The sequence below is a fragment of the Narcine bancroftii genome, chromosome 13 (genome assembly GCF_036971445.1).
Source record: "Narcine bancroftii isolate sNarBan1 chromosome 13, sNarBan1.hap1, whole genome shotgun sequence".
Classification (NCBI taxonomy): domain Eukaryota; kingdom Metazoa; phylum Chordata; class Chondrichthyes; order Torpediniformes; family Narcinidae; genus Narcine; species Narcine bancroftii.
The window spans coordinates 86280745-86294592 of record NC_091481.1 but is presented as its reverse complement, the minus strand read 5'-3'; the positions used below and the strand labels follow the sequence as shown (position 1 = coordinate 86294592).

Here is a 13848-nt window from a genome sequence, read left to right as displayed (position 1 = left end):
AGGTGATGGGAATGTAACCTGGGATGGATGGTCCGCACCGACTGGTTGGAGCGAAGTGCGGGCGCTACAGCAAGGCAAGTGAGCACGTTGCCCCCCAGCTCTGCGCTCAGAAGCCGCTGCAAGTGTTCGCTTGAAAGGAAATGATCTTGCAGACGAACAGTAACACAAGACCACAGCTGTGGAGCCACCCATTTCCTGGGAGGAGCTCGTTCCAGGCGCTTTATAAAGCCTGAAAGGCAACCGTGCCAAGCGCCGAGCCGTTGGGGGGAAGAGCAGGAACTCGCGGAACAACCTGGAAGCGAGCAGTGAAGTTCAGCTGGATGGTGCAGGGGTCGGAAGACACGCTCACCTCCTGGAAACACTGTGCTGCTGGCTGGGAGAACCTTTATTCGGAGACAGCCTTCCTGCTGTTCTTCACTGAAAGCTGCCAGCGTGTCTGGTGAGTCCCAGCGTTGAGGACCCTTCTCCCTGGAAGTCCCAGCGTTGAGGACCCTTCTCCTTGGAAGTCCCAGCGTTTGAGGACCCTTCTCCCTGGAAGTTCCAGCGTTGAGGATCCTTCTCCCTGGAAGTTCCAGCGTTGAGGACCCTTCTCCCTGGTGAGTCCCAGCCTTGAAGACCCTTCTCCCTGTAAGTTCCAGCCTTGAGGACCCTTCTCCCTGCAAGTTCCAGTGTTGAGGACCCTTCTCCCCAGTGAGTCCCAGCATTGAAGACCCTTCTCCCTGTAAGTTCCAGCATTGAGGACCCTTCTCCCCGGTGAGTCCCAGCATTGAGGACCCTACTTCCCAGTGAGTCCCAGCATTGAGGACCCTTCTCCCCGGTGAGTCCCAGCGTTGAAGACCCTTCTCCCTGTAAGTTCCAGCGTTGAGGACCCTTCTCCCCGGTGAGGGGCGGCAGTGAAATTGCAGGTGAGAATGGAGCCCCAGCTCCTGCTCAGCATGCTCCTGCTCTTCGACTCTCTGCACATCACCTTCTCCCTCGCCACCTGCAAGACCATTGACATGGAGCAGATCCGTAAGAAGAGGATTGAGGCGATCCGCGGCCAGATCCTGAGCAAACTCAAGCTGTCCACCACCCCCATAGCCGAGGAAGTGAAGGTGACCAAGGAAGCGATGGCTCTCTACAATAGCACCAAGGAGCTGGTGGCGGACTTGGGCAGGGAGCAGGAGGCGGGCTTAGAGACTGCCGAGGACTACTATGCGAAAGAAGTAAATCGCTTTGACACCATCCTCATCAACCCACAACACATGGGTGAGTAATGAACGGCCTTTCTTCTCCTTGAGCAGCTTTTGACGGAACTGCCTGTGTTGACCTGGTGCCCAGTATTTCTCAAACCCAGCCCCTCCCTCTCTCTACCTCAGTGGAGTCCCTCGTCCATCTCTCTGGCCACCGTCTCTAGGAGAAGGCCCGCGTTTCCATAGTGCCTTCAGCTTCCCCTCCCAAGCAGCCAATGTCAGTGTATTGGCCTGATCAGTTTCCCCATGTCAGAACATAGAACATTACAGCACAGTACAGGCCCCACCAAAAAACCCTCCCTACCCCATAACCCTCTATTTTTCTTCCATCCATGGGCCTGATTAAGTATCTTAAATGCCCCTAATGTTTCAGCCTCCACCACCACCCCTGGCAATGTATTCCAGGCCCCCACAACTCTCTGTGGTTTTTAAAAAAAACTTGCCCCTGACGTCTCCCATAAACTTCCCTCCCTTCACTTTGTACATACGTCCACTGGAGTTTGCCATTCCTACCCTGGGATACAGGCTCTGGCTGTCCACCCAGCCTATGTCTCTCATAATCTTGTCGACCTTTATTAAGTCTCCCCTCATCCTTCTCCTGGCTCTGCTAACCTTGCCTCGTAAGGCTCATTTCCCAATCCAGGCAGCATCCTGGTCAATCTCCTCCGCACCCTCTCCACAGCTTCCACATCCTTCCTATAATGAGGTGACTAGAACTGAACATAATACTCTAAAGGCTGATCTTACCAGAGATTTGTAGAGTTGCATATCGTTCTATATTTGTTTCCAATGAGGAGGGTCTAGGCTCCAGTTCCCAAGACCATAAAAGAGGTACGAGCAGAATTAGACCATTCGGCCCATCGATATATTCTACCTCTCAATCCCTAACCCAGTGGGTCTCAAACTTTTTTTCCACTCATGTACCACTTCAAGTAATCCCTTACTAACCACAGAGCACCTATGGCCAGAGGATGCCAGATGTGCTCTGTGGTTAGTAAAGGGTTGCTTAAGGTAGTAGGTGAGTGGGGAAAAAAGTTAAGAACCATTGGTCCAGAAATAGAGGGCACAGCCTCAGAATAAAAAGATGTCTCTTTAGAAAAGAGATGAGGTTTCTTCAGCTGGAGGATGGGTGGGGGGAGGGGGGAGGAAATCTGTGGAATTTACTGCCAGTCATTGGGTACATTTAAAGTGGAGGTTTACAGGTTCTCGGTTAGTAAGGGCGTCAAAGGTTCTGGAGAGAAGGCAGGAGAATGGAGTTAGGGTTAGGATAGGATACCAGAGGTGCTCTGTGGTTAGTAAGAGATTACTTAATGGGGTATGTGAGGGGGGAAAAGATTAAGAATCACTGTCCTGGACTCTTCCTCTACAAGTCTGTTGGATCCCCATCAGAGTCCACTTCAGTGCTGAGAATTTGTGCCCCAAAGGGTATTCTTTCCCCTTCCACTCCAATACCGATGGTGGGGAGGCTTTGCAGTTGAGACTTGACACCATTTCCTTTGTTCTCGAGAAAGAGTTGGCACAGGCATCATCCTCTGTTGAACTTCAGAATCCAGTTCCTCCATGATAGCAACTATCCAGACAGGCTCCCGTTTGATAAGGGTCAAACAGCCCCCTTCCTGAATGCCCCCCCACGCCACCAGATTCAGAACTTAGCTGAGCCACAATGCTGTTTTGTGACTTTGCTGGAAAAAATTGGAGGGGAATGTTATCTGAAAATACTCCCCTTGCGATTAAAGCAATCCCTCGTTTAAATTGGGGAAGCTGTCCAAGGCAAGTATGTGCAGAATTGGAGCCTGCAGTCATTAAAACATTTGTATCACTTACTTGCCAGGAGGGCGAGCTGAACACTGAGGACTGCAGGGCTCTGCTCCCAGAGAGTCCTGGGTCCTCAGCCGTTTCTGGGCAAGTGGGGAGGAAAAGGTGGGAGCAGAGGAGAAAATCTGGCAGTTCAAACCCTCCCACCCTGCTCCTCTCACTGACCCCAAAGAATCCTCGAAAAGCCCACAAGATGTCATTGTTTGCTACAGCTAGTGATCCTTTATGATCACGTGGGCTAAGAAACAGTATGAAGCTTCATTTTGCCTGCTATCCAGGCATAGAATTGATGATAACCTAAATAAACAAAGGTCAGGAACAGTGTACAATAAATCATAGCACATGGGATACATAGATTCAATTATAAACGGTACAAGAGATCATGTTTTATGGAGTCAGAGCGTTCTGCAGCACAGCCAGAAACCCTCAGCCTACCTAACTTGTCTCTGGTGACCAAGCTGGTCCCATTTTCCTGCATTCAACCCATCCTATATCATAAGAATATAAGGAGCAGGAGTCGGCCATCAGGCCCATCGAGCCTGTTCGGCCATTCAATGTGATCATGGCTGATCTGATGATGGGCTCATCTCCACCCACCTGCCTTTTCCCCATATCCATTAATTCCCCGACTATGTAGAAATCTATCCAACCTTGTCTTAAATATATTTATTGAAGTCACCTCCACTGCTTCAATGGGCAGTGAATTCCACAGATTCCCCACCCTCTGGAAAAAGCAGTTTCTCCTCATCTCCGTCCTAAATCTATTCCCCTGCATCTTGATGTTTTGTCCCCTAGTCCTGGTCTCCCCCACCCATGGGAACAACTTATCTACCTCGATCTTATCTATGCCTTGCATAATTTTATATGTTTCCATAAGATCCCCTCTCATTCTTCTTAATTCCAGTGAGTACAGTCCCAGACAACTTGATCTCTCCTCATAGGCCAACCCCCTCATCCCTGGAATCAACCGGTGAATCCCCTCTGCACCATCTCCAAAGCCAGTCCATCCTTCCTGGAGTAAGGAGACCAGGACTGCACGCAGTTCCCCCGATACGGCCTCACCAGGACCTGGTCCAGTTGCAGCAGAACCCCCTGCCCCGAAATTCAACCCCTCCAGCAATGAGGGCCAATGTTCCATTTTGCATGTTACGTCCCTCTCGACCTTTCTGATCCATGTCCCTGTCTAAATGTTTTTGAATGCCATCATGATTCCTGCTTCTACCAGTTCTTCTGAGTCTGTTTTTGATCTTTCCCCTCTCCCTAGTTTCTGACTCCCTACCTTGTAATTAATTGCCAGCTTTCCCAAGGCAGCAGGAGGTCTAGACCAGTGGTTCTCGACATTTTTTTCACTCACATACCACCTTGAGTAATCCCTTACATCCCGACATCATAGGATGTGATAGGTGCTCTGAGGTTAGTAAGGGATTACTTAAAGTGGTGTGTGTGAGGGGTGGGGGGGAGAGGTTGAGGACCACTGGTCTAGATGGAGTCAATGGAGGGGAGGTGTGCTCACCACTTTTGCAGTCTTGTCTTTGGGAAAAAGGATGAGATTCCTAAGAGACCCAAGGATGAAGTGGGGAGTGAGGTGACACAGCAGGGAGAGTGGATGCCACGTGACTCCAGTGACCAGGCTTCGATCTTGACCCCCCGGTACTGTTTGTACGAAGTTTGCTTCTTCTCCCTACAACCACAGATTTCCTCTGGTTTCCATCCCAAAGACCCTCAGGGTGGTGGGTGGACTGCCCCATGTGCAAGTAAGGTTCAGACAATTATAACTTGACCTCGGTGGTGATTGTCGGGCATGTTTGCAAGGGAAGGGAAGGGAAGAGGGAGAGAATTCCAGAGATTGGGAAACCGCCATCCCTGCGCACAACCAAAAAAAACCAGACAGGCTGACAGAATTGAGGGTTGAACGGGAAGAACACACTGATCCTGCAGGATTATCGTGCTGGATCCAACGATCCGAGATGAGGTTACCGAGGGAGGAAGGAGCAAGGCCGGGAAGGAATGTGAACGGCAGGAAGAGAATTTTTGAGCTCCTCTTCCACCATTGCCTCTAGTGAAGCCCTCTTGTTGTGCGTTAAGCACACATTACATCATTGACCCAGCTACAATCAGGAATAATCATTTGAAAAATATTTGGATACTCAGGATATGACATTCCAAACATTCAGTGGGTGTTGCTTGCCAATTCCGGCAAGAAATTTGAAGCCTCTATGGGTGTGTGAGACTGGGATATGTGTGTTAGTTGTCATGTATGTTGTGTGGATGTATGTTCAAGAATGTATGGCCATCCATGTTATGAATGTTTGTGGCTGTTTGCTTATGTGTGCCTGTTCATGCAAACAGTTTTGTTTGAGTTTGTTTGCATGCAGTGTGGTTTGATGTTGGTGTGATTGATTGCAGTGGAATTAGTTGGGGGATTTATGCAGGACTTTCGAGAGAGATGGAAACATTGAGAGCTAGGACTGTTCCGGCAGGGAACAGGTACTGACATGAGGGATTCTCCAAGAACTAGTCACCTGTCCATGGGTGTATGTGGAGAGAGCTTTGTTCTGTACTGGGAGGGTTTGGTGGGACAGTGTAGATGGGGCCTTGTTCTGAATATAACCCCAGCTGTCTGTGCCCTGGGAATGAGTGAGATGGAGCTGTGTCAAGGAATTTTTACAATGTATTTAACCCATTCTGTCCTGGCTCTAAGAGTGAATAAGATGGGTCAGTGAAAAGGGACTTTTACAGTGTATTTCACCCATTCTGTCACTGACCTGGAAGTGAGTGTAAAGGGATCTTTACTACGCACTTAACTCATTCTGACCCTGGTCTGGGGGTGAGTGAGATGGAATAGTGTAAAGAACATTAGAAACAGGAGTCGGCCATCCGGCCCATCGAGCCTGTTCCGCTGTTCAATGTGATCATGGCTATTTCCACCGACCTGCCTTTTGCCCATGTCCCTTAATTCCCCTACTATGTAAAAATCTATCTAACCTTGTCTTAATTTACTGAAGTTGCCTCCACTGCTTCAATGGGCAGCGAATTTCACCCTCTGGGAAAAGCAGTTCCTCCTCATCTCCGTCCTAAATCTACTCCCCTGGATCTTGGGGCTGTGTCCCCTAGTTCTGGTCTCTCCCACCCATGGAAAGAACTTACCTACCTCGATCTTATCTCTGCCTTTCATAATTTTATCCATTTCTATAAGATCCCCTGAATTCCTGCAAGTACAGTCCCAGATGACTCAATCGCTCCTCATTGACTAATCCCCTCATTACTGGAATCAACCTGCTGAATCCCCCCCCCCCCCTCTGCACCACCTTCAGGGACTACTAAACCAGTCCATCCTTGCTCAAGTCAGGAGACCAGAACTGCATGCAGTTCCCCAGATGTGGCCTCACCAGGACCTGGTCCAGTTGCAGCAGAAACTTCCCTGCCCCTAAATTCAACCCCGCCAGCAATGAAGGCCAACATTTCATTTGCTTTCCTGATAACCTGCTGCACCTGCAAACCAACCTTCTGTGATTCATGCACAAGCACTCCCAAGTCCTTCCACACGGCAGCAAGCTACAATCGCTCGCCATTTAAATAATAATCTGATCTTCCATTCTTCATCCAAAATGATGGATGACAACATTGTACTCCAACTGCAGACCCTTTATGACACATTTAACCCATTCTGCCCCTGCCCTTGATGGAACTCTCCCTGTTCCACCTTCCTTCTCCCCAGGAATCCTCTTTGTCTCGTGTCCCCCTATTCAACTGTCTAGAATCCCTTTCACTCCATCCCCCTGCCCTGGAAGCTCCATCCATGTAGGCTTCTTTCCCCAAACTTGCCGCCCACACAGGAGCGGCCTTCACTTCTTCCACTGAAGAAGGCTCCTTTCCCTGCAATGGTCAGAGCTACTGCTAGAGCCCTGTCACCTCCCCACTCGCTGTGGCCAGATGTCTTTGTGGTTACGGAGCGGGATTTTATCGCTGCGAATCTGGCTCTGCAGGCACGGTGCTCAGTGAGACCACAAACGTGGGCAAGATGTATGTCCAGCAAGGTGTATCAAACCTGACGCAAAGCATGAAAGACACTGTGGGTTGAAGTAAAAACATGATGCTGGAGAAACTCAGCAGGTCAAACAGTGTCCTTTATGTAGCAAAGATAAAGATATAGAACTGACGTTTCGGGCTTGAGCCCCTTATCAAGGTACGAGCAAAATGAAGGCAGGCACCCAAACAAAATAGTGAAGGGGGAGCCAGTCCCACAGGCAGGAGGAATAGGTGGATAAGGGAGGGAGGGAGGGCCCACTGGCAAACAGGAAGAGGGGAGACGGCTCTGTGAATGGAGAGGGAAGGGGGTGGACAGCTGGAGGAAAGGAGACAGAGGGATGGGGAAGGGAGGGAGAACTAGGGATGGGCCAGCATACATCTACCTCCTTCCTCCTGACTCGACCTGAGTGAACCTACAGGGAATCCTGCTCTCTGACTCCCAGGTCTGACCTTTGAACCTTTGCACCCTGGATTCTTTCCCCATTCCTTCACCCAAACTGAGTGACCCCCATACACATCCCGATGCTGGATTCCATTCGCCACTTCCTGCCCGTTCTCCCGTGGACTCCCTGCTTCTTCTTCAACACCACCCACCCCCACCCATCTTTGCCTTATCCGCCAGACCCTCTCAACACCTCTGGCCCACCTTTCACAGGTTTTACATCTCCCTCCATCATTAACCTGATGGCACGGTTAGCGCGACGCTGCTACATCATCAGCGATCCGGGTTACAATCCGGCACTGTCTGTAAGAAGTCTGTACGTTCTCCCCGTGTCTCTGCAGGTTTTCCCTGGGGTTTAAATGGCTAGAATTGGCTTCTATTGTACCGTAAATAAAAATATTTAAATACAATTTAAAATAAAATAAATTTTAAATTTATAACTTTTCAACTAATGATGTCAAGCTAATGGGCTTGTTCTTCCCTGTTTCTCCCTCTTTCCTTCCCCCCCCTCCATTTCGGTCCTCCTTATTCTTTCATCATGTTCTCCCCGTGTCTGTGTGGGTTTCCTGCCCATGTTCCGGTTTCCTCCCACATTCCACAGGCATAAGGAAGCCAATAGGTTAATTGTCCTCCCCCACCCCACCATTTTGTTCAGGTGCCTGTCTATATTTACCTTGATGAGGGGCTCAAACCCGAAATGTCGGTTCTGTATCTATCCTTGCTGCAGAAAGGACACGGTTTGACCTGCTGAGTTTCTCCAGCGTCGTGTTTTTACTTTTCTAACAAACTTGAGCTGGAAAGGCAAAATAATAAATAGAACCTGATGGAAATTCTCAGCGTGTCACACAGAAGAAAGGAAAGTTGAGGTAACATGACCTTTTGTCAGTCAGTACCTTTCACCAAGTCTACAGCAGAGAATGATGCATTTTGAGAGGAATAGAATTTAAGAGCAGGGATGTGATCTTGAGGCTTTATCAGGCACTGGGGAGACCTCACTTGGAGAATTGTGAGTAGTTTTGGGGTCCTCAATTAAGAAAAGCTCTGCTAACGCTGGAGGAGGTTCACAAGGTCGACTCTGGGAATGAAAGGGTATGAGGAGCGTTTGACAGGTCCTGGCCTGTATTCGGTGGAATTTCGGAGAATGGGGGGGGTGGGGGGGGGAGGGATGGGATCTCGTTGAAACATTTTGAACATTGGAAAGGCATGGACAGAGTCGATGTAGAAAGGCTGTTTCCCACGGTGGGAGAGTCTAGGACAAGAGGGCACAACTTCAGGATTGAAGGGCGTGCACTTAGAACAGAGATGTGGAGGAATTTGTTGCCACAGGTCATTATGGAGGCCAGGTCATTGGGTGTATTTAAAGCAGAGATTGATAGGTTCTTGATTAGCCAGGGCATCAAAGGTTATGGGGAGAAGGCTGGGTTATGCCTTCACCTCCCAGGGAGCTCCCATCCTATCACTCAAGTTCAAGTTTTAATTCAGGTTTATTGCCATCTGTTTGTACCTATACGTATAGAACCTGGTGAAACTGCACTCAGACACACACTCCAAAATAAATATATGAATAATTTACGGATTTCTAGGGTTGTTCACAGTCTCGCTGCCTGTGGGAAGAAATTGTTTCCCACCCTGGAAGTCCTGGTTTTTTTAAATTCTTCTGTACCTCTTCCTTGAAGGTAGTGTCTCAAAGATACTGCAAGCTGGATGGTAAGGGTCCTCTATGATGCCCTGAGCCCTCTTTAAGCACCGGTCCCTGTACATTCATTGATAGAGGAAAGGGACACCCAGTGACCTTCCCAGCAGTTTTACTCCCCCTCCACTTTGCAGCTACCACACCGCACTATGATTCAGGACGCTCTCTTTTGTGCTCCTGTAGAAGTTGTCAGGATGGGGACTGGTGGCCTCTCAACCTCCTAAGGAAGCGTAGGCACTGCAGCACCTTCCTGGCTAACGAGGAGGTGCTGTGGGTCCAGGATAGGTGGTCCTTAAAATGGACACCAAGGAACTTTGTGCTCCCACTTCCCCTACGATGGAGCCATTGAATGTAGTGGGGAGTGGTCCTTTGTCGTCCTGAAGTCCATAATCATCTCCCTTTTCTTGCATCACTGTACAAGCCGGTCAACCTCTTCTCTGTGAGCCCAACTCATCATTCCTGCCTGATGAGACCTGGAGCATCTGCACGGTTCAATGGAAATAACGTCATTACTCAGTATACAGTGGGTAACATTCCCCACTTGTCATGGGGAAGACTGGGGTTCAATCCCACACCTAGGAGAAAAGTAGTTTTCAGATGTGATAACTGAAGCAACACTTCACATGTGAAACTGCAGTGTCGTCTACTGCATCTGGTGCTCCCATCGTGGTCTCTTCTACCTCGGGGAGACTGGGGTGCGACTGGGAGACCGCGTTGTTGAGCACCTTGGCTCTGTCAGCCGCAATAGCTCTTCCCCCCTTCCCCCTCTCTTCCCCCTTCTCTCCCCTTCTCTCCCCCTCTCTCCCCCTCTCTCCCTCTCTCCCCCCCTCTCTCCCCCCCTCTCTCCCCCCCCTCTCTCCCCCCCTCTCTCCCCCCCCTCTCTCCCCCCCTCTCTCCCCCCCTCTACCCCCCCCTCTCCCCCCCTCTCTCCCACCCCTCTCTCTCTCCCCCTCTCTCTCTCTCCCCCCCCTCTCTCTCTCTCCCTCCTCTCTCTCTCTCCCCCCTCTCTGTCTCCCCCCTCTCTCTACCCCCATCTCTGTCTCCCCCCCGCCCCCCCGAAGTAGTAGGATTCTATTTCCTACTGATAGGGCCTGCAGGAACCGCTCCAAGATCTCCAGGATGAACAATTTTAACGAACACATCTGCTATTTACATATCCACTTTCACAATTCTGGTTTGTAGATCATCAGTTCCTTGGAGTGGAAGTTTTTGAACCGTTAACCTCACCAGCAGAATTTTTTGACTAATATTAATCACTTTTAGTTCCTCTTTCATATCGCATCTGTAGTTTTCGGGTATATCTGGGTGATTTTTTTTTTAAATGTCCCCTTTTCCACAAAAATAGATTCAGAAACTTAATTCAACTGCCTTTTCTGTATTCGCCATTTTAAGATCCCCTGTCTCTGAATGGAAGGGATTTGCAATTTCCCTATTCTTTCTCATTTTGCATGCTTTTGGAGAACTCTTGCAGTCAAAGAGGAAAGCCTGCAGACACTGGGGTTGTAGGGCAACACACCAATGTGCTAGAGAAAGTCAGCAGGTCACACATCATCCACAGGAACTAAAGGGGAACCGACGTTTTGGGCCTGAGCCCTTCGTCAAGGAGCCTGAATTTAAAAAAAGGTGGGGGGAGGGGTCAAGTCAAGTTTACCGTCATCTGATTGTACAAGTACAACCTGAGGAAACAGCGTTCTCCGTCCTCGGGTGCAAAACACGCAGACACACACCCAGACATAACACACGTACAGACAACAATACACGTGCAGGAAAAGTATTTCATCTATCCAAATAAATAAATATTGTTTCACAAAGTGCTGTTGTCATTAGAGAGTCTCAGCATGGAAACAAGCCCTCGACCTGCCCATGCCAACCAAAATGTCCCACCCACACTAAGTGAATTCAAGTTTATCGTCATCTGATTGTACAAATATAACCCGATGAAACCGTGTTCTCCGGTCCTCGGAGTAAAACACGCAGATACACAAACAGGCATCACTCACCTACAGACACATACAGGTTTGTGAATATGAGTGTCTCGGAGGGTCAGTGTGGGTCGTTCAGCATTCTCACTGCCCATGGGAAGAAGCTGTTCCTCAGCCTGGTGGCGCTGGCCCTGATCCTCCCATATCTCTGGAGGGGAGAGGGGGGAGGAAGGGGCAGGGGGAGAAACTTGGGCTAACAGGTTGGATGCAGATGGGAGGGTAGAAGAGAAAAAAAGTTGAGAAGTGATGGGAGGATGGGGTGTCCGTCTGGATGGAGAGGGATGGGGGGGTGAGGGGCTGGAGGGTAGGGGACAGGGAAAGAGCGACCCAGGGGATGGGGTTAACGGAAACTGGAAGTACAATGAAGAGTCCTTGCCTGAAAAATGGGTTACCCTTTCCTTCCTGTGTGACCTGCTGAGTTCTCCAGCACCTTTGTGCATTAGACTCTTGCAATCTAATATTTTCATTCCAGTGGGAGCTATTCTCCCCTGCTGCGTCTCCACCCCAGTTCCCCACCTGCCTGCACCATTTTGCTCGTACCTTGATGAAGGGCTCAAGCCCAAAACGTTGGTTATGTATCTTTATCTTTGCTACATAAAGGACGTTGTTTGATTGACCTGCTGAGTTTCTCCAGCGTCGTGTTTTTACTTCAACCAGTGTCCGCAGAGTTTCGTGTTTTACTCCAACTGACAAATTAGGACCTTTTTGGAGCGTGGGAGGAAACCGGAGCCCCCCCCAGAGGAAACCCACGTAGATACAGGGAGGAACGTACAAACTCCTTACAGACAGCGCTGGATTCGAACCTGGGTCACTGGTGATGGAACAGCGTGGCGCTAACCACTGAACTAACTGTGCTGCACTCCCTTTCCCCTCAAGGCCCAGCAAGAGTCGGACTCTAGAGCAGCCATTGGGTGATGTCCCCCTGTCAGGATTCTGCTCAAAGTTTATGGGCTCCCTTTCCCTGTGAAGCAGTCAAGTTTAGTTGGTTTCTTCCGAACTTCTCTCCTCCCAACAAGGTAAAAATAAAACATTTTATAATTTCAGTCTGTTCCGTCCCCTGTTAAATGTGCTGAGGCCCCCAAGAAGGTGGGAGGGCTATGACCCCCATTGGGAATGGCCCCACAGCCCCCTTGTGTTGGCTGTACTCAGCGCGTACTCCTGGAACATGCCAGTAGGCAGCATTCCCTCACCAACATCTCCCATGCACTGGAGGACCATGAAGACTTCGGCACACTGGATAGCGTTGCAGAGACATGTACGGGGAACAAGACAGATGGGATTACCATGAGAAATACCAAGGACTAGAGTGACAGGGTGGCGAATGTCGTAAAGATGCCACGACCACAACTGGAAAATGAATGGGAGAACTCTGTCCTGGTCTTGATTTTTCACTTCATTTTGAATTGAAGCTTTTGGCCACACCACAGTTGCGAGAGGTTGCTGTGGGCAAATTGATTCCCTCATTTGTCGGTGGCACGGTCAGCGCCACACAGTTACAACACCAGCAACCCGGGTTCGAATCCCATGCTCTCTGTAGGAGTTTGTATGTTCTCCCCGTGTCTGCGTGGATTAACTCCAGAGGCTCCAGTTTCCTCCCACATTCCAAAATCATATGGGGTTTGTAGGTTAATTGGGGTATTTGGGCGTCACATGCTCGTGGGCAGGAAGGGCCTGTTTCTGTGCTGTTCTATAACAAGGAATAATTCGTGGCTGGCGAGTAGCCTATTGAGACCCCTCTGCAATGTGTAGCGTTTGGAGGGGAAGGGAGAAGCGAGACTCCCTGGCCTCCCAGGCACCCGGCTTCAACGCAGCGGTGCGTGAATGCATTGACAGGTAGCACCAGAGGCTGGGATCAAACCAAGTTACTGAAGCTAGGATGCAGCACCAAGCCTTTGTTTCTGATGTGTCTGTAAGGGAAGAGATCAAAGTGACGATCCCAAACAAATCATAGAGGTGTTCGAGACAGCATCTTTTATTTAATAAAAATGGGGACTTTAGTTGCATAATAAATGCCTGTAACAAATATTAGCAAATCTAATTATGGGGGAATTCCTGGCTGGTGGAGTTTCCTGAATTTTCTGTGGTAACTTTAAGCTGAGAGGAGTGAATCAGCTGGTAGATTTGAGATGTGTCCTAACCGTTTTGGTTTCTTTCATGGAAGTTTATCTGCTACTTTTTACACAGGAAGTACTGTCGTTCAAAAGTACCCACCTGTTCTCAGAGGGGAAACCACATGCCAACAACTGACCTGCCTTCATATAGCACCTTTCAATACAGTTACATGTCCCACGGTGCTTTGTTGCACTGACAACGGACAAAAGTTTGATCGCGAAAAGTCAGAGAATGCTGGGAATACTCATCTGGTTGGGCAGTGTTAGTGGAGGGAGAGAGGATAGGGAGGGAAGAGGAGAGGCGGATAGGGAGGGATAGGGACAGGGAGGGAGGGAGAGAGGGATAGGGGAGAGGGCGTGGGGGATATGGAGAGGGAGGGAGAGGGACAGGTTGATAGAGAGGGAGAGACAGACAGTGTGTGTGAGAAGGAGGGAGGAGAGGAAGAGAGACAGTCATTGTGAGAGAAGAGGAAGGGGAGGGAGAGTGAGAGAGGGGATAAGAATGATGGGGAGAGGGAGTAGGCGAGAGAGGGTTTATCAGAAC

General features: G+C 49.6%; 1 protein-coding gene across 2 annotated transcripts in view; it reads left to right on the top strand.

The window, feature by feature from the left end:
• The first annotated feature begins 241 nt into the window (after window positions 1-241).
• The window catches only part of LOC138747863 (transforming growth factor beta-3 proprotein-like), a 51801-nt gene continuing 38194 nt past the window's right edge, over window positions 242-13848 (top strand). For both annotated transcript variants that reach the window (XM_069907448.1, XM_069907449.1), the window contains exon 1: window positions 242-1248. In XM_069907448.1, coding sequence (XP_069763549.1) covers window positions 912-1248 — 337 coding nt within the window. In that variant the 5' untranslated portion in view covers window positions 242-911. The remainder of the gene's footprint in view (window positions 1249-13848) is intronic.